Raw genomic sequence first — 20,036 nt, 5'->3', positions numbered from 1 at the left:
TCTTATTTCTTATTAGTTAGGATTGCGAAATATACGTCATGAAATGGCTGAAAACAATCAATCCCAAAAAGATAAAAAAAAAAAAATACACATGTAAAAATTGAAAACAGGTAAATATCATGAAACATAGTTGATCCTCTACTTCTAAATTAATACATATTAATAAATTTCTTTCAATTCTAGGAACAAGTTGATGCTTTCAGGCATAAATATGGTCCAACCATTCTCTTAGACAAGATAAATAAATTGAGAGATAAAGTCATTGAGTGATCTGAAGGCATAAGAATCTCAAAGTCATCCGCTGCCCTCTCAAGTCCTTTCTGTAGATTATCCTCTGGGGATATAGAAAGTAAATATGTTCGATCTTTTAAATTGTACTGAATTTCTATTGACATTCTTGAACACTATTTTGTAAGAAATTGTAAAGAGGCAAACACTTCTTTGACTCTTTGTAAATGTTAATATATATATTTAAAAATCTTTTCTTAAATTTCTTTTGATTTATTTGTTGGAAATGTTTGGACTGTATCGAGATCACACTAATTTAAATGAATCTAGGTTCACATTAAATGGATTGAATGTATTTATCAAACCTTAACAGCAGTAAAAATACAAATGAATCGAAATTTAGATATAAATGAACTGAAATTTATTTTAATAAACACCTAAACTGTTTACCACAACACAATTGCAGAAACTAATTTGAAAAACCAAAAAATAACTATTCAATAAAACATAACACAAATCAGAAATTAACCCTCATTTTCATCAAAGAAAAAAATATTATATGAGTAAAACATAAATGAACCGAAATTTATTTTACTTAACACTAAAACTTCTATCATAGTGTGTCATATCCTCTCCAGGATAATTCATATCCTGTGTATGTGTATGATAAAGACTGGAGCTTGACTCAATCATTGATCCACCATCTAAAAAATTTAACTGCAAAAGAAGTAAATCATATATTAACAAATGTACTAACATGCAAAAACAACTTAATAAAAAACAAATCAATGTTACCTCACTTTATTCAATTGCATTAAATTTCATTCCATTCCATTCAATTTGTCTTGAAAGTCATCCAACCTTTGGGACAATTGTTCATCGATAACACATCCGAACTGCAAATGAACCGAAATATTATTATAACAATATCATTGTGTAATAACAAATGAATAAAAAATTATACATTCTATAAATTCAAAAACTCCTGCATTCTATCTAAATTCAAATTCATAAACAACACTGATTTTAGCAAAGAATGAAATTATTCATTATCACTTTATTCAATTACATTAGATTCCATTCCATTCCATTCCATTCAAAATTGTTGAAGAATGAAACTAGATAAAATTAAGAACGATCCAAACCTCATCCATTTGATTTGATTTAGAAGAATAATACAGATCACCCTCAATCAACTGATTTGAATTTAAATCATGCATTGTTTTGGAACACGCAAAATCTAAACGATTTTAATTACACTGTTCGATTTTAAAAAAATGCAGATAAAAAATCTGAAGAGAAAGAGAACAAAATCCGAGGAGAATACAAGGAAATCAAAGAAAAAAACACAAATTCGAAGAGAAAGAGACAATAATCAAACGAAAATACAGAGAAATTAGGTAAAGAAAGGTTTACGTTGAAGAGGAATGAACAAAGGGAAGTTTGCATTAAAAGTATATTATAAGTGGTGCATAACTCTAAAATATTTGGTTGGACTTGGTTCGTGAAACTACTTGGATATAGAGCATTTCTAAAAAAAATATTTTTTATGTGATAAAAGTATTTAAGCGTTAAATTTTTGTAATAGATAAATTTGTCATGATAAAAATAGTAACTTTTATTTTTGATATAAAATTATTTTTCAATCTTCTAAATTTTTAATTTTTTAAAAATAAAAATAGAGGGATGCTACACATCCATGAAACCATGTAACCAAGTTGGCCCAACACCAAAAAAATCCAATACCATTAAATGAAACATAAAATACACGCGCCCAACAAACAAGAAATCGCTCTTGCCTAAAACTTCTTCTCCCCCACACTTCTTCTTCTTCTTCTTCTTCTTCTTCTTCTTCTTCTTCTTCTTCTTCTCACGCTCGTTTACGCATGGAGCGTCTTCTTCTTCGCGTTCCTCATTCTCCTCCTTTTTCGCGTTCCTTCTTCTTCTTCACGGGTTTTCTCCTTATCGTCATTCTTTTTGTTGTTGTTATTGCTGTATTTTTTTGTCTTTTCCTCCTTCTCTCTGGTGAAGAAGCAGTAGAAGGTGAGGAAGAAGAGTTTTGAATAGTGCAGAATGAACCGAACACAATACTCATGGTGAACTGAACACAATACAATTGTATAGTACTGAGTGAACGAAACATAATCCATTATATAAAATCAAATTCAAACAGCTTTCTGCAGAATGAACCGAATACAGTACTCATGGTGAACTGAACACAGTACTCATGGTGAAACAATTGTATAGTACTGAGTGAACGAAACATAATCCATTATATAAAATCAAATTCAAATAACTCTGCTTACAATTTACATATTATCAATTCAATTCAATTCAATTCAGTACACCTCCATCCATTTAATTCAATTCAAATTAGCAATTGCATTCCATTCAATTTGATTCAAAATTGAATAATCCAAACTTTGTCAGTTTGATTCGTTTCAGAAGAGTAATCCAAATCGCTCTCCTGATTTGAAGTTGAGTCATTTATTGTTTCGATTCAGAAGTGTAGATCGAAGAAGAAAACGAAGAAGAATAGGAAGAAGATAAATGCAACCAGATCGAAATAAGAAAACGAGAAGATGAACGCGACCAGAGGAGAACGACGAAGGCAATGCAGATCAATAAGGAAGAACGCGAGCAGAGAAAGAAGGAGAAGGAGGTTTACGTTGCAGCACAAGGTTTAAGTTGAGCAAAACTTTAGGTTGTAGCACGTTATATGTAGCGCGTGTATGATAAACGAGTGAGGGGTGAGGGACGCGCGTGTGGAGGAAATTACTTGGTTAATAACCATGTAAAAAATTACATGGATGAAGAGCTTTTCCGATAAAAATAATAATTTATTTTAATTGTGTTATTTATACTTGCCATTCGAGCATATATAAATTCAACTAACTCCCCCCACAAATCAATTTTAGATTTATTAGCTTAAATTTCATATAATAAAATAAAAATAAAATAGACAAAGAGAAAGAGAAAGAGAAAGAGAGTGGCTCTAAATCTTTGTAAGCGTAATCGAAAGAGAGAGTGAAAGATTGGAGAAGAGTAATCAACAATGGCACTGATAACTCGGCCACATACGTTACTCCACTATCGTTCTTGTTATTCTTCGCCATTCTTCAACCAACCACTTTCCCTTCCATTCCCCACTCGCGCCACGCGCCTCCGCTCATTTTCATGCGCCACAAACAGCAACAGCACCCTTTCCAATTCCATTGTGGCCGATTTGCTCGATTATCTGAACGAATCATGGACCCACTTCCACGCCACCGCCGAGGCAAAACGCCAACTCGTGGCTGCGGGGTTTCAGCTTCTTAAGGAGAACGAAGAATGGGACCTTAAGCCCGGTGGACGCTACTTCTTCACCAGAAACATGTCTTGCTTAATTGCTTTCGCCATTGGACAAAAGTATGTGCTTCCCCTTTCCTTCAGTTTCAGCTTCTTCCACAATCAAAATTTGTTTTTCGTTTTTCCCCCCTCTTTTATCACTATTACTGTTACATTCTATTACTTGTGCATAACACTAGAAACCAATAGAAATCCATGCTTGATTTTACCGATTCATATGATGTCCAATTAGGTATTTAAAACCATGTTCAAAGTATCATTTTTCATACTGTTGTAGTTGATAAAACGATTTGAATATGGCTACCAACCAGAGCCTAGTTCAGCTGGCAGGATGGGAGGCTGTGCTAGCTTAACCACAGGTTTTGGGTTCTGTCTTATAGGTATGCAGTTGTTTTAAAACTTGGTAACGAGAGATATGCCGCTCTAGTGATCATAGTCTCGAGCAGGATTGTTTCCTATAGGAGGATACCTATGGTTTTGACTACAATCAATATATATTTTTGTTTGTTTGTTTGGTTGGTTGGTTTGAATTGTGTGCTATTTTTGTGTTTAAGGTACAATGTTGGTGATGGTTTTCATGTCATAGCTGCACACACGGATAGTCCTTGTCTGAAGCTGAAGCCAAGATCTGCATCGACCAAATCGGCATATTCGATGGTCAATGTGCAAACCTATGGAGGTGGATTGTGGCACACTTGGTTTGATAGGGATCTGAGTGTTGCAGGGAGGGTCATTGTGAGGAGTGGTAGTGGTAATGCTTATCTGCATAAGCTTGTCAAAGTGAAGAGGCCTCTGTTGCGCATACCCACCCTTGCCATTCATCTTGATCGGTACAATCTTCTTCCATTAATGATACAATTGTGAAAGTTTTAGTTCTATTTGCACATTGTCATGGTCAATTCATGATATAGATATATTCGTTCTAGTTGCACTGAGTTGAAATGCTTCAATGATTAGTTTGAATTTCACTATAATTGTTTGGATTTCACTGCTAGCACTTTTCTGCATACAGAAGCAATTTATGGCTTTAAATATCACATTATTTGAGTTATAGAGGAATTTGTCTGCTTTTCCTATTACCCCCACCCACATTATTGATTTTTTCTTTTTTGCCATATGGTAATGCTATGGCACAGAATCATGCATGCTTGCTGATTCTTTTTTATTTTCATCAACCTCTTTTTTTTTTTTTTTTGTATAGCACAGTGAACCAGGATGGATTTAAACCAAATCTAGAGACTCATCTTCTCCCTTTACTCTCAATGAAACATGAAGAAACTTCTTTGGAATCAAAAGAAAAGAGTACTGCAATGTCATCTAAATCTTCTCATCACCCACTGCTGATGCAGGTATCTATTGTTTTTCCGTCTTTCCATTTGAATATTAAGTACCCCTTAATTGTTTGAACAAACTGATATGTTCATCGATTCTAACTATTTAAACTTCAGTTGAATATTTGAGTACCAGAGGAGAATAACCCATGCATAATCTATTAAAAAAGATATTGATTTCATATAGCCTCACAGTAGTTGCATGCCAGAACTATTGTTCTATGTTTCATTTCAATTATATAGTACAGTCTAGAGTAGAAGAAATCAAAATTCTTAATGTGCTGCCAAACATGAATTGTAATAATTTTGTAGTTGCTATAACACAGGATTCCTTGTGAGGTAACCTAAAGAATGTCATCAAAGGCCTGGTACCATAGAAATAAATATAGACATCTTCAGGACGAGCAACATTAGAAATCAATATCGTACTTTAGGCTAGAATTTCTGGTTTGTGGTTTCTAGCATGTTTGACTTGTACTTGACTGTAATATAATAAACATTGATCCCTTGTGAAGTTACAATCCATGTAGTAGTTTATAGTCTCTGAAAACCCGACAACTTAATTTTACATTTTATATACTATAGGAGAATTATATATCAATTAATTGGTTGCATTGGATTTTTACATCCAAATGCATGGTAATGTCTAGGAAGACACAAAAATAAATATTTTCTTTCACAGAAAGGGATGATTGCATGTAATTTTTTTAATTTTCTATCTTAAATTAGATAAAAGCACATTTGAAAATAACCGAATGGTTTAAGCAGCAGAAGCTTGGAAGTAAAATGAAGTAGCAAGGAACACTGCACGGAAATTATAATGTCAAAATAAGTGATGAAACATGTCTTCATGTGTGTTACCCATCTATTTGTATGTTCGAGATAGTGCTTTTAGTACTTTGGATTTGAGAATTAGTTTCTAAGTCAAACTAGATTGATATTTGCTGTTTAGCAATTGATATGCTGAGATTGGAATGGAATTGAAATAATTAATCTGTCATGATTTTAATTCTAGCTTACCTATCTATTGCTTATTACTATTTAAAATATTCTTGGGCTTTGATTCTCAGGTATTGTCGGATGAGTTGAACTGTGATGTTGATGACATAGTGAGTGTTGAACTAAATGTTTGTGATACTCAACCTAGCTGCCTTGGTGGTGGAAACAACGAATTCATATTTTCTGGAAGACTAGACAATCTTGCTTCAAGTTATTGTGCGTTAAGAGCACTTATTGATTCATGCGAATCTCCTGGTGACTTAGCATCAGAGCATGCAGTTCGGATGGTTGCTTTGTTTGACAATGAAGAGGTATCCTTTTCTTGATTAATTTCTTTGCTTTATATCATTTGGTAGACTCCAAATTTCGCTCACTAACTAAATGCGCCAACTACTTGCATCCATCGTGTGTGGACAACCACTGTGATAATGACAGTAGGAAATTAAAGTGATCATGACAAATTCTTTGCAGATCATGATAATTCACCTTGCATCATTTCTTGATGCTATTTCTAACAGCTCCTATTTAGGTGGGTTCAGGTTCTATTCAAGGAGCTGGTGCACCTACCATGTTTCAGGCCATAAGACGCATAGTTGGAGACTTAGCAAATAACCATGTTGGTGAAAGTTCTTTCGAGCGTACTATTCGCCAATCATTTCTTGGTATGCCATAATGCAGTAAATTTCTTACCTCAGTTGATACCACAAGTCTGTATATTCAATTGAGTCAATTGCAAGGCTGCAGTTGTGAATATATTGTGGTGTGCATATTAGTTTTGGCCAACAATTTGTAAGAAGTAAATACTTATAAAAATATGTATATTCAATGTAGAATAGGTATCTTTATTTTGGTGTATAAGCAGTAGCAATTTTAAGTTCTTAATGTTTGACATAAAAATCTGGAGAAGTCCACTAAAGTATCTTGTGGGTTCTATATAATAGTCTCTGCAGATATGGCTCATGGAGTTCATCCAAATTTTATGGATAAGCATGAAGAACACCACCGACCAGAGCTGCAGAAAGGGCTTGTCATTAAACACAATGCGAACCAGCGATATGCTACCAGTGGAGTCACATCTTTTCTCTTTAAAGAAGTTGGAAAAATTCATAACCTACCAACTCAGGTCATTTCTTTAACTATTATTGATTTACATTTGTTCCAGCTGATGCATTATTTATCTAACATGAAACTATATGCAGATGAGAATGCATGTCTTCAACTATTCGTTTCAATTCATGTAGCTTACCTGAGTACTTCAAGGGCATGGAATAATTTCAAAGTGCATTAACCGAACTTCGCATGGTTGTTTACATGCAGGAATTTGTGGTTAGAAATGATATGGGATGTGGATCAACCATAGGTCCAATACTGGCTTCTGGGGTTGGCATCCGAACTGTTGACTGTGGAATTGCTCAACTTTCAATGCACAGGTACTAGTGAATGTTTTTTTTGCACTAAGAACATTAGTGGTTATCCCCTTCAATTTATACTTCCATGTTTCATTTATTCCCTTGTTTTGAGTCTGCTTATACTTGGATTGCAGTATAAGAGAAATATGTGGGAAGGAAGATATAGACATTGCTTACAAGCATTTCAAGGCTTTCTATCAAAGCTTTTCAAGCATAGACAAGATGCTCACTGTGGATATCTGAGATGCAGTATAGAAGGTGTTTGACTTTTGAGACAGCTTGCTTCCATAACTTCTTTGTTATGCTAAGGTTTGGTTTTGCAAACATGATCAAGTTCGGCTTCTATATGGGTCTGCTCAAGTGGAGATGTAAATGGCTAAATCCATTAAATAACTAGAATGTTCTTGTCAGTGGACAGTGGTTGAGTGGTACCATCAAGTTTGAGTGCTTACTCTTATTTGAAGGCTACTTACCACCAGACTAATTATAACTTGAAATAGATAATCAATTATTACAGATTAATTACGCCATTTTCTTTTTACCTTAAGCCGTATTGAAAATAATGTTACCATGACCGTTTTGTACCCCCCAATGCAATATTCATTTGTAATTGTTGACACATTAAAAACACAAATAGAACAAAAGAATATTGGAAATAATATTAATAATTGCTAATATCTACGCTAAAGATATTTTAAAAATATTCTTTTAAATATTAAAAGTTTTAAAAAAAATTATTAAACTCTTAAAATATAGAGTAAAGAATATTTTGTCCTTCAAATTTGATAAAAATTTTAAAAATAACCTAAATTTTATTTTGTTTTAATTTTGTCACAAGTTTTTTATTTGTATCAAATATATTTTTAACAGGTAAATTTTCAAAAAATTTAAAACCAATTTAACAATAATGCATGAAAATTATGTTTGATTTGTTTGTGTTGAAAGTTGTTCTTATGAAATTTATTGATAGTATATTTGATGTAAATCGAAAATTTTTAGGACAAAATTGAAACAAAATGAAATTTAATAATATTTTTTAAAATTTTTATCAAATTTTAAAGATAAAAAATATACTTTATTCTAAAATAAGCCTATAGCACATAACATAGCTATATTCCATTAAATAATTATTCCGAAAAAATATCAGACAAAAACAACATTTATCCAAAAGTTTAAGAGAGCCCCCTGCTATGCAGTAATTCCAAAAAAAATTGAGACACGAATTAGTTCTTTTAAAACAAGTATAGTTTTGAGAAATGAATTTTCGAATGCTAGAAAAAAGTATATATATATATATATATGACAAAATATGACAAGACTATTGTCATATCCTGATCAAAGATAGAGCTAAATTCATAATGAATAAATGTATGTTAGATTTGGTTCTATCTATACTTATCTAAAGAGGTCAGACGTGACGCTAAAAGTTCAGTTTTATTTATCTAAGTAACTAATTCTTAAAATATTTTTTTTATCTAAAAGGGAGATCTTCACCACTTTCCTAAAAAAGAGGAACAGTTATCCACCATCAAAGGTGGAACCATACTAAAAAGTGATTATCCATTCTACTATAAATATACTGATACCATCAGATATATTCAGAACTCAATCTACATAAAACCCTGTTTTAAACCCTGGCTAACTTAAGTATCGGAGTCTCTTGCATGTACTACCCCCTAGGCCCCTATCTCCTTACGAGGAACTCGGACGGCGGCACCTCGACACCAACAGAAGTCGGACGCTGTCTCACCGGAGTCTGGGCCTCACGTCTAGGCCCAAAAGTGACCCAGTTTCAGGTAACCCTCAGAACATTGGCATCGTTTCTGAGGACCCGGAAGTCTACATCCAACAATAGCAGACAAATAATTTGAAGACGGACACACTGCATCTGAGTCCGAACCAGAACCTCAAAATGATGATCGAGCCTTAGTATACCTGAACGGCCTGAAGGAACGAGTGGGCCACACGGAGAAGGAACATTTGGAAACCCTCTAACTCGGCGAATTCATTCAGAGGTACATCCCCTCGGAAACGAAGAGCCCCCACGCCCAACTAAGATAATGGGACTCGTCCATGGGCACCACGGCCGGTTGGATAAACTCGAACAAGAGATCGAATGGCAAAAAGAAGCAAAAAGAAACCTGTGAAAGGAGGTACGACATTGAAGAGAACTAGAGAAAAAGCTTATGAAATTGGAGGCCAGTTTGTGAAATCAGACCAATAATAGAGATCGGGAAGAAAACTCCATTGGAGGAGAAGACCCGTTTATAGAAGAGATCATGCGGGTTAGGGTTTCTCAGAACTTTAAAAGCCCCGACATGGATCTTTATGACGGGATGACCGACCCAAGGCATCATCTCAGCAATTTCAAAAGCCTGATGTATCTGGTCGACGCAGTAATAATGGGGAGTATCACAAAAAAGGTTGAGAGTCTGACAGAATGTTGCGAGTATCACAAACTATATGGTCATTTTACCAATGATTGGCCAAAGAAGGTCGACTAGAGTGATACCTCGTTGGAAGGTCGGACGACACAAGAAAAAGGAATAGCGGTGATGACGATGGAGGTCGGCAATATCGGCTACCACAAACCCCTGAAAGGCATATACACATGATAAATGGAGGATTTACGGGAGGGAAAATTACTAAGTCCTCACGCAAAAGACATCTTAAGGAGGTATACCAAGTCGGAGAAAATTGCGGAGTTTTCGATTTACCGACAATTGCATTCACCAAGAAAGATGCTCAAGGAGTGACATCTGGTCACGACGATCCAGTGATAATCACAATGATCCTTGCTAATGCAAACCTCTATAGAACTCTGGTAGATCAGGGAAGATCGGCTGACATTTTATTCAAACCTGCTTTTGACAAACTCGAGTTAGAAGAAAAAGAACTGAAGGCTTATCCAGACAACCTTTTTGGGTTAGAAGATACGCCGATCCGACCTCTTGATTTTATCTCGTTACATACAACTTTTGGTAAACGCATGAAATCAAGAAAGTTAAGCATTGACTACATAGTGGTCGATGTGGCATCAGCTTACAATGCTTTGATAGGTCAAACCACCCTAAACTGATTAACTACAGTTGTTTCTACACCCCATCTATGCATGAAATTTCTAACTTCAGAGAAAATTGCCACTATAAAAAAAGATCAGAGATTGACAAGAAAATATTACAATGAAAGTCTCAACCTTAGGGTAAGTACAAAGGATAAGGTAGTCAACACTATTGAGCTCAGTGATATCCGATCACGAAAAGAACTACATCCACAACCCAAAGGAAAGGTTGAAAAAGTACAAATCAAAGATCAAGTAGAAAAGATAATGAGCATAGGAGCCAACCTGGAGAAAAATCTAACGACACAGCTTGTTGAGCTCTTACAAAAAAAACTCCGATCTCTTCACCTAGAAAGCCTCCATATGCGTGGCATAGACCCCAAACTCATATGTCACAAGCTCGCCATTTACCCAGGTTCCCAACCTGCTCAGCAAAAGCGAGGGAAGCTCGGCCCAGAAAGAGCTCAAGTCGTAGAAGATCAAGTGCAAGACTTACTAGAAGTCGGCTTTATAAGGGAGGTAAAATATCCTTTGTGGTTGGCTAATGTGGTCCTTGTGAAAAAGCAACATAGGAAATAGAAGATGTGTATTGACTACACCAACCTCAACAAAGCTTATTCCAAGGATCCATATCCTCTTTCTAGTATCGATGTCTTGGTCAATTCAGCTTCAGGATATAGATATCTGTCCTTCATGGACGCATACTGTAAAATCCAGTAAATCAATAAATAATTAATTAATAAATAAATTATGAACCAAATAAATTAGAAAATTAAATTTTATAATTTGAAGAAGTAAAAGTATTTAAAATACGAATTTAAACACTAATTTTTAAGATTTTTGGCCCGAAATTGGGCCAATGGTCTAAACCAGTTAAACCGGGCCCATATTAGGCCCAAGGCCCAACATATATAAGCTGAAATCAGCCACCTTCCCCCCTTTTTTCTTTATGATTCACGCTGAGTTGAAGAGGGAATGGAAGAACCCTAACTTCCATTTTCCAGTGCAATCTTCTTTTGCCCATAACTTTCAATCCGGAGCTCCGATTGCCACACCGTTTGCAGCCATTCATCTCATCGAGCTCTTCAATTCTATTCAAATAAAGTGGTAAAGCACTTTGTTTTTCTTGCCCAGTTCCCTCTTCCATTTTGTTTTCACGTTTTGGTTATAGGTATTGAGAAATTTTTATAATTTTGATGGTTTAGGTGTAATCTAGCATTGGGTAATCGTTGGGTTTTGCCTCAATCCTCTGTGGGTAAGGTAAGAAAACTCTAACCCTTGTGAATTAGTGAATTAGTAAACCCTAGTATTGATTATGATGAAATTATATGAAGTTAGATTGAATACGTATGAATTGAAGTCAAATTGGCGAAGTGGTGTGCTTGGAACTAAATTCTGGTGGTTGGAAGCTTGTTGAGTTGGCTTTGGAGGCTTTGAAAATTTTGGAAAAGAGGTTTTGGGTGGTGATTAAGCTTGGGAGAAAATCGGCTACGGTTTGATTTTGGTTTCTTGTAGTTAATATATAATGTTGTGTGAAACTTAGACTAGAAGCCCTTAAGATAGGTTTGAATTATATGAATTGGTTAATTGATGATTAGAAATTATTGAATGAGGTTGATGTTGTAGATTGAAGTTGATAAAGTAAAATTGGATGTGATGAATAATGATTGCGATGTTATTGATTGATGATGATTTTTGATGTAGTGGAATGTATGTTAATTATTGTTGTTGATAATGATTAATGATAATGGTGGAAATTGTTGAATGAATTGAAGGATTTAGTTGTTAAATTGGTTATGAAGTGAATAAAGAGTATGTGATAGTGTGTAGAAGTTTTTGGTATTGAATTAGGTGGGTTGGAAGTGTTTTGAATTGAGAATTTTGGATAACCAGAGGATTTGAACTTTTGGTAAAAACTTATTTTTTTGGCCAACTTCGGTGGGCCATAAATTGGCTTTCGGAACTCCAAATCTTGTAAAACTTATCTTGAATGAAAATTGGGTCTGTGATGTTTATAACATTCAAAAAACGGACTAAAAATAATTTTTAACAAAAAAGTTATGCGCATTTAAAGTTCAGTGGAAAAAATTGGTTTTCTGAACTTAACAGCTTTTTAGAGAAATTCACATTCATGTGTACGCTGGGAATGTCATGCGTACGCGAGTCCATGGCGCTGTTCAAACTCCCGCGTATGTGGAGGGCATACATATGCGAGAATGGAAAATTTTGAAATCCCGCGTACACGACAGGTGTCTTGCGTACACAACCTTTGCAACTTTTGAATTCATGCATACGCGGGTGGCATGCGTATGTGATGAGCGGATATTTTATACACTTTTTGGGGATAATTTCATATAGTTTTGAGTATGTTTTAGTTAGTTTTTAGTCTATTTTTATTAGTTTTTAGGAAAAATTCATATTTCTGGACTTTACTATGAGTTGTGTATTTTTCTGTAATTTCAGGTATTTTTCTGGCTGAAATTGAAGGAGCTGAGCAAAAATCTGATTCAGGCTGAAAAAGGACTGCTGATGCTGTTGGATTCTGACCTCCCTGTACTCAAAGTGGATTTTCTAGAGCTACAGAACTCGAAATGACATGCTTCCAATTGCGTTGGAAAGTAGACATCCAGGGCTTTCCAGAAATATATAATAGTCCATACTTTGCACAAGGATAGACGACGTAAACTGGCGTTCAACGCCAGTTCTCTGCCCAATTCTGGCGTCCAGCGCCAGAAAAGGATCAAAAGCTGGAGTTGAACGCCCAAACTGGCATAAAAACTGGCGTTCAACTCCACAAATGGCCTCTGCACGTGAATTGCTTAAGTCTCAGCCCAGCACACACCAAGTGGGCCCCAGAAGTGGATCTCTGCATCATCCATCATAGTCTACTCATATTTTGTAACCCTAGGCTACTAGTTTAGTATTTAAACAACTTTTAGAGACTTATTTTGTATCTCATGACATTTTTAGATCAAAACTTTGTATTCTCTGACGGCATGAGTCTCTAAACCCCATTGTTGGGGGTGAGGAGCTCTGCTGTGTCTCGATGAATTAATGCAAGTATTTCTATTTTCCATTCAAACACGCTTGTTCCTATCTAAGATGTTCATTCGCGCTTAACTGTGATGAAGGTGATGACCCGTGATATTCATCACCTTCCTCAAACCACGAACGTGTGCCTGACAACCACCTCCGTTCTATATCCGATTGAATGAGTATCTCTTAGATTCCTTAATCAGAATCTCCGTGGTATAAGCTAGAACTGATGGCGGCATTCATGAGAATCCAGAAAGTCTAAACCTTGTCTGTGGTATTCCGAGTAGGATTCAAGGATTGAATGGCTGTGACGAGCTTCAAACTCCTGAAGGCTGGGCGTTAGTGACAGACGCAAAAAGATAGTAAATCCTATTCCAACCGGATCGAGAACCAACCGGTGATTAGCCGTGCTGTGACAGAGCGCGTGAACGTAGTTTTCACTGGGAGGATGGAAGGTAGCCATTGACAACGGTGATCCACCAACACACAGCTTGCCATAGGAGGACGTGCGTGCGTGAATCAGAAGACAGAGGAAAGCAGAGATTCAGAAGACAAAGCATCTCCAAAACTCCAACATATTCTCCATTACTGCACAACAAGTAACCTTTAATTTATGCTCTCTTGGTTATTCACAATTCAACTGATAAACATAATTGACTTCCTGACTAAGATTTACAAAATAACCATAGATTGCTTCAATCCAACAATCTCTGTGGGATTCGACCCTTACTCACGTAAGGTATTACTTGGACGACCCAGTGCACTTGCTGGTTAGTGGTACGAGTTGTGAAAAGTGTGATTCACAATTCGTGCACCAAGTTTTTGGCGCCGTTGCCGGTGATTGTTCGTATTTGGACAACTAACGGTTTATTTTGTTGCTTAGATTAGGAAAAATTTCTCTTTTTTTTTGGTTTAGAGTCTTTTATTATTTATCCCTTGTTAAAACACTTTAAATTTATAACTCAGTTAGTTAGAACGTGGTGTTTATATTCATGGTAATTGGCTATCATATTCTTAAAACCTTTTTCAAAAATAATTTTTCTATTAAATCCTGTGCCAAACTTTAAGTTTGGTGTTTTCCTGTTGATTTCCTTTGATTTTCGAAAATTTTGGTTTGGTTTTCTAAAAATTTTTAAGTTTGGTGTTCCTTGGTGTTTTCCCTCCAAAAATTTTTGAAAAATAAGGAGCATTAGATCTAAAAATTTTAAATCCTGTGCTATCTTTTTGTTTCTCCCTTTTCCCTTAAACATCCAAAAATATCTTTTCCCTATATTTTTAAAGCATCTTTTTCGAAAATCATTTAAAAAAAATTTAAATAAATAAAATAAAATAAATAAAAAGGTAAATCAATCCAAGTTATATCCCTTTATCCATCATGGACATAAGTGGAAATGAACAGTCCAGGAGGACTCTGGGGTCATATTCTAACCCCTCTACTGCTTCATATGGGAGTAGCATCTGCATACCCTCCATTGGAGTTAGTAGCTTTGAGTTGAATCCTCAGCTCATTATCATGGTGCAGCAAAGTTGTCAGTATTCCGGTCTTCCACAGGAAGAACCTACAGAGTTTCTGGCACAATTTTTACAAATTGCTGACACAGTGCATGATAAGGAAATAGATCAGGATGTCTACAGACTATTACTGTTTCCATTTGCTGTCAAAGATCAAGCTAAGAGGTGGTTAAATAACCAACCTAAGGCCAGCATAAGAACATGGAAACAGCTGACAGAAAAATTTCTGAATCAGTATTTTCCTCCAAAAAGGATGACACAGCTAAGGCTGGACATCCAAGGCTTTAAATAAGGGGATAATGAATCTCTTTATGATGCCTGGGAGAGATACAGAGAGATGCTACGAAAATGCCCCTCTGAAATGTTTTCAGAGTGGGTTCAGTTAGACATCTTCTACTATGGGCTTGTAGAAGGAGCTCAGATGTCTCTAGATTACTCAGCTGGTGGATCTATCCATATGAGAAAGACAATTGAAGAGGCTCAAGAGCTCATTGATACAGTTGCCAGGAATCAGCATCTGTACCTAAGCAGCAACCCTTCCATAAATGAAGAGGTTAAAACAGTAACTGCTAAATTCAGTACTGTAAAACAAGCTGCTGAATTCAATCAGCAATTGGATTTTCTAACAAAGCAGCTAGCTGAATTCAAGGACAGGCTACAGGAGACAAGGATAGCTAATATACATATGGACGAACAGTTTAAGCAAACAAAGCAGCAGCTATCAAGGCAAATAGCAGAAGAATGCCAAGCAGTTCAATTAAGGAGTGGGAAAACATTAAATACCCCACCTCAAGGCATCAAAAATTCAAGAAATGAGCAACCCACCAAAGATTCACCTGAGGACAGTAAGAGCCCAGGGACAAATAATTCTGGCGCTAAAACGCCAGAAAATGGGTGGAAGGCTGGCGCTGAACGCCCAGACCATGCCCAAAACTGGCGTTCAACGCCAGAAACAAGGCAGAATTGGCGTTCAACGCCAGAAATGGGCAAGAATCTGGCGTTGAACGCCCAAAATGGGTACATTTCTGGCGTTCAGGCGCCAGGAACAGACAGTGAGCTGGCGTCTAACGTCACTCCAGCTTCTGACTCTGGTACTCAATTGCCAGTGAGGGATCAGACACACACAAGTGCTGATAACAACCCCTCTAAAAAGGCCTCTTTAACCACTAAGGTTGAGGAATATAAAGCCAAGATACCTTATCCTCAAAAACTCCGGAAAGAGGAGCAGGATAAGCAATTTGCTCGCTTTGCAGATTATCTAAGGACTCTTGAAATAAAGATTCCATTTGCAGAGGCGCTTGAGCAAATACCCTCTTATGCCAAGTTCATGAAAGAGATCTTGAGTCATAAAAAGGAGTGGAGAGAAACAGAAAGAGTTCTCCTCACTGAAGAATGCAGTGCAGTCATTTTGAAAAGCTTTCCTGAAAAGCTTAAAGACCCTGGGAGTTTTCTGATACCATGCGTATTAGAAGGTGATTGCACCAAGACAGCGTTATGCGATCTTGGAGCAAGCATCAACTTAATACCTGCATCCACTATCAGAAAACTTGGTTTAACTGAAGAAGTTAAACCAACCCGGATATGTCTCCAACTTGCTGATGGTTCCACTAAATACCCATCAGGCGTGATTGAAGACATGATTGTCAGAGTTGGGCCATTCGCCTTTCCAACTGACTTTGTTGTGTTGGAAATGGAGGAGCACAAGAGTGCTACTCTCATTTTAGGAAGACCCTTCCTAACAACTGGACGATCCCTCATTGACGTCCAACAGGGGGAAATAACCCTGAGAGTCAACGATGATGAGTTCAAGTTGAACGCTGTCAAAGCCATGCAGCATCAAGACACATCAACAGACTGCATGAAAGTTGATCTTATTGACTCTTTGGTAGAAGAGATCAACATGGCTGAGAGTCTCGAATCAGAGTTAGAAGACATCTTTAAAGATGTTCAGCCTGATTTGGAGGATTCAGGGGACATGAAAGAGCCTCTGAACTTTCTTCTGAAAGAGGAAAAACCTCCTAAACCCGAGCTCAAGCCACTACCACCATCCTTGAAATATGCATTTCTGGGTGAAGGTGACACTTTTCCAGTGATCATAAGCTCTGCTTTAAATTCACAGGAAGAGGAAGCACTTATTCAAGTGCTAAGGACACACAAGACAGCTCTTGGGTGGTCCATAGGTGACCTTAAGGGCATAAGCCCAGCTAGATGCATGCACAAAATCCTATTGGAGGATAATGCCAAACCAGTGGTTCAACCACAGAGACGGCTAAATCCAGCCATGAAGGAAGTGGTGCAGAAAGAGGTCACCAAATTACTAGAGGCTGGGATTATTTATCCCATTTCTGATAGCCCCTGGGTGAGCCCTGTCCAAGTTGTCCCAAAAAAGGGAGGCATGACAGTGATTCATAATGAAAAAAATGAACTGATTCCTACAAGAACAGTCACAGGGTGGCACATGTGTATTGACTACAGAAGGCTCAATACAGCCACCAGAAAGGATCATTTTCCTTTACCATTCATAGACCAGATGCTAGAAAGACTAGCAGGTCATGAGTACTACTGCTTTTTGGATGGCTACTCAGGCTATAACCAGATTGCAGTAGATCCCCAGGATCAAGAGAAAACAGCATTCACATGTCCATCCGGAGTGTTTGCTTATAGGAGGATGCCATTTGGGCTATGTAATGCGCCTGCAACCTTCCAGAGATGCATGCTCTCTATTTTCTCTGATATGGTGGAAAAAATTCTGGAAGTCTTCATGGATGACTTCTCAGTATATGGAGACTCATTCAGCTCCTGTCTTGATCACCTGAAACTTGTTCTGAAAAGATGCCAAGAAACCAACCTAGTTTTAAACTGGGAAAAGTGTCACTTCCTGGTGACTGAAGGAATTGTTCTTGGGCATAAAATCTCAAACAAGGGAATAGAGGTGGATCAAGCAAAAATAGAGGTAATTGAAAAATTACCACCACCTGCCAATGTTAAGGCAATCAGAAGCTTTCTGGGACATGCAGGATTCTATAGGAGGTTTATAAAGGATTTTTCAAAAATCGCAAAACCTCTAAGCAATCTGCTAGCTGCTGACACGCCATTTGTGTTTGACACAGCGTGCCTGCAGGCGTTTAAAACGCTGAAAGCTAAGCTGGTCACAGCACCAGTTATTTCTGCACCAGACTGGACATTACCATTTGAGCTAATGTGTGATGCCAGTGATCATGCTATTGGTGCAGTATTGGGACAGAGGCATGACAAGCTTCTGCATGTCATTTATTATGCTAGTCGCGTTTTAAATGATGCCCAGAAAAATTACACAACCACAGAAAATGAATTACTTGCAGTGGTTTACGCCATTGACAAGTTCAGATCCTACTTAGTAGGATCAAAGGTGATTGTGTACACTGACCATGCTGCTCTTAAGTATCTACTCACAAAGCAGGATCCAAAACCCAGGCTCATCAGATGGGTATTGCTTCTGCAAGAGTTTGATATAGAAATAAGAGACAGAAAAGGGACAGAGAACCAAGTGGCTGATCATCTGTCCCGGATAGAGCCAGTGGAAGGGACGTCCCTCCCCTTTCTTGAGATCTCTGAGACGTTCCCTGATGAGCATTTGTTTGCCATTCAGGAAGCACCATGGTTTGCCGATATTGCAAACTATAAAGCTGCAAGGTTCATACCCAAGGAGTACAATAGTATACAAAAGAAGAAATTAATTACTGATGCAAAGTACTACTTGTGGGATGAACCCTATCTCTTTAAGAGATGTGCAGACGGAATTATCCGTAGGTGTGTCCCCAGAGAGGAAGCACAGAGAATCCTATGGCATTGCCATGGATCTCAATATGGAGGCCATTTCGGAGGTGAGCGAACAGCCACCAAGGTCCTCCAATGTGGCTTCTATTGGCCCACACTCTATAAAGATTCCCGAGAGTTTGTACGTAATTGTGACAGTTGCCAAAGAGCTGGTAATCTACCTCATGGTTACGCCATGCCTCAACAAGGGATCTTGGAAATAGAGTTGTTTGACGTATGGGGAATTGACTTCATGGGACCTTTCCCACCATCATACTCAAACACTTATATTCTGGTGGCAGTTGACTATGTATCAAAATGGGTTGAGGCTATTGCCACACCCAACAATGATAATAAAACAGTGCTGAAGTTCCTCCAGAAACATATCTTTAGCAGGTTTGGTGTCCCTAGAGTGTTAATCAGTGATGGGGGCACTCACTTCTGCAATAAACATCTTTACTCTGCCATGGTTCGGTATGAAATTTGCCACAAGGTGGCCACTCCATATCATCCACAAACCAATGGGCAAGCTGAAGTCTCTAACAGAGAATTAAAAAGAATCCTGGAACGGACAGTAAATACCCGTAGAAAGGATTGGGCACGGAGCTTAGATGATGCTCTGTGGGCTTACAGAACAGCATTCAAGACCCCTATAGGGACCTCTCCATACCAACTCGTGTACGGTAAGGCATGCCACTTGCCCGTGGAACTGGAATATAAGGCCTACTGGGCAACCAGATTCCTAAACTTTGATGCCAAATTAGCAGGAGAAAAACGATTGCTCCAGCTAAATGAGCTAGAGGAATTCAGATTCACAGCTTTCGAAAATGCCAAGCTTTATAAATAAAAATAAAAAAAATGGCATGACAGGAAGCTGTCATCTAGAATCTTTGAACCAGGACAGAAGGTCCTGTTGTTTAACTCTAGACTCAGGCTATTCCCCGGGAAACTGAAGTCCCGGTGGAGGGGACCATACGTGATTACAAGTGTGTCACCATATGGTTATGTGGAGCTTCAAGATATTGATTCTGATAAGAAGTTCATTGTCAATGGACAGAGAATCAAGCATTATCTTGAGGGCAACATTGAGCAAGAATGCTCAAGGCTGAAGCTAGATTAAAAACTCAGCAAGGTCCAGCTAAAGACAATAAAGAAGCGCTTGCTGGGAGGCAACCCAGCCGTGGGGCATTAATCCTCTAAGCATTTTGCCCGATTTTTCTTTTTATTTGTTTATATAAAGTTTACTGACACTAAGGTAAAGAATCATTTGCATAAGTTTACAGGGTTACAGAAGGAATTTGCACACAAAACAGAGAT

The 20,036-nt window shown here is 37.3% G+C and overlaps 1 protein-coding gene and 1 long non-coding RNA gene across 3 annotated transcripts; one reads left to right on the top strand and one right to left on the bottom strand.

The window, feature by feature from the left end:
• Nucleotides 1-810: 810 nt before the first annotated feature.
• LOC148546641 (uncharacterized) lies at nucleotides 811-7,453 on the bottom strand. Of its 2 annotated transcripts, none has more exons than XR_015899821.1 (3): nucleotides 7,153-7,453; nucleotides 1,029-1,124; nucleotides 811-945 (listed from the first exon to the last, which is right to left on the bottom strand). It is a non-coding gene; the product is annotated as an uncharacterized LOC148546641 (long non-coding RNA). The 2 variants fall into 2 exon arrangements; XR_015899820.1 differs by having other exon boundaries at nucleotides 858-945; nucleotides 1,024-1,124.
• LOC107618571 (Zn-dependent exopeptidases superfamily protein) lies at nucleotides 3,145-7,840 on the top strand. The gene is made up of 8 exons (XM_088499661.1): nucleotides 3,145-3,636; nucleotides 4,131-4,406; nucleotides 4,778-4,925; nucleotides 5,978-6,217; nucleotides 6,436-6,568; nucleotides 6,848-7,029; nucleotides 7,224-7,336; nucleotides 7,450-7,840. Exons 1-8 carry the CDS (start codon nucleotides 3,284-3,286, stop codon nucleotides 7,556-7,558), a joined length of 1,554 nt encoding a protein of 517 aa, XP_088355787.1. The 5' UTR covers nucleotides 3,145-3,283; the 3' UTR covers nucleotides 7,559-7,840.
• Nucleotides 7,841-20,036: the final 12,196 nt, after the last annotated feature.

This window comes from Arachis ipaensis, chromosome B9 (genome assembly GCF_059453495.1).
Source record: "Arachis ipaensis isolate K30076 ecotype BB chromosome B9, ASM5945349v1, whole genome shotgun sequence".
Classification (NCBI taxonomy): Eukaryota; Viridiplantae; Streptophyta; class Magnoliopsida; order Fabales; family Fabaceae; genus Arachis; species Arachis ipaensis.
Note: the sequence above shows the minus strand (reverse complement) of the source record. Positions and strands in the feature narration are given on the sequence as shown.

What these genes read in the sequence shown, in the direction of transcription:
- LOC107618571 (XM_088499661.1), top strand. Translation starts at nt 3,284, where the DNA reads ATGGCACTGATAACTCGGCCACATACGTTACTCCACTATCGTTCTTGT. An exon ending in CTTTGTTTGACAATGAAGAG is followed by an intron (nt 6,218 to 6,435) that starts GTATCCTTTTCT and finishes GCTCCTATTTAG; the next exon opens with GTGGGTTCAGGTTCTATTCA. An exon ending in TATTCGCCAATCATTTCTTG is followed by an intron (nt 6,569 to 6,847) that starts GTATGCCATAAT and finishes TCTATATAATAG; the next exon opens with TCTCTGCAGATATGGCTCAT.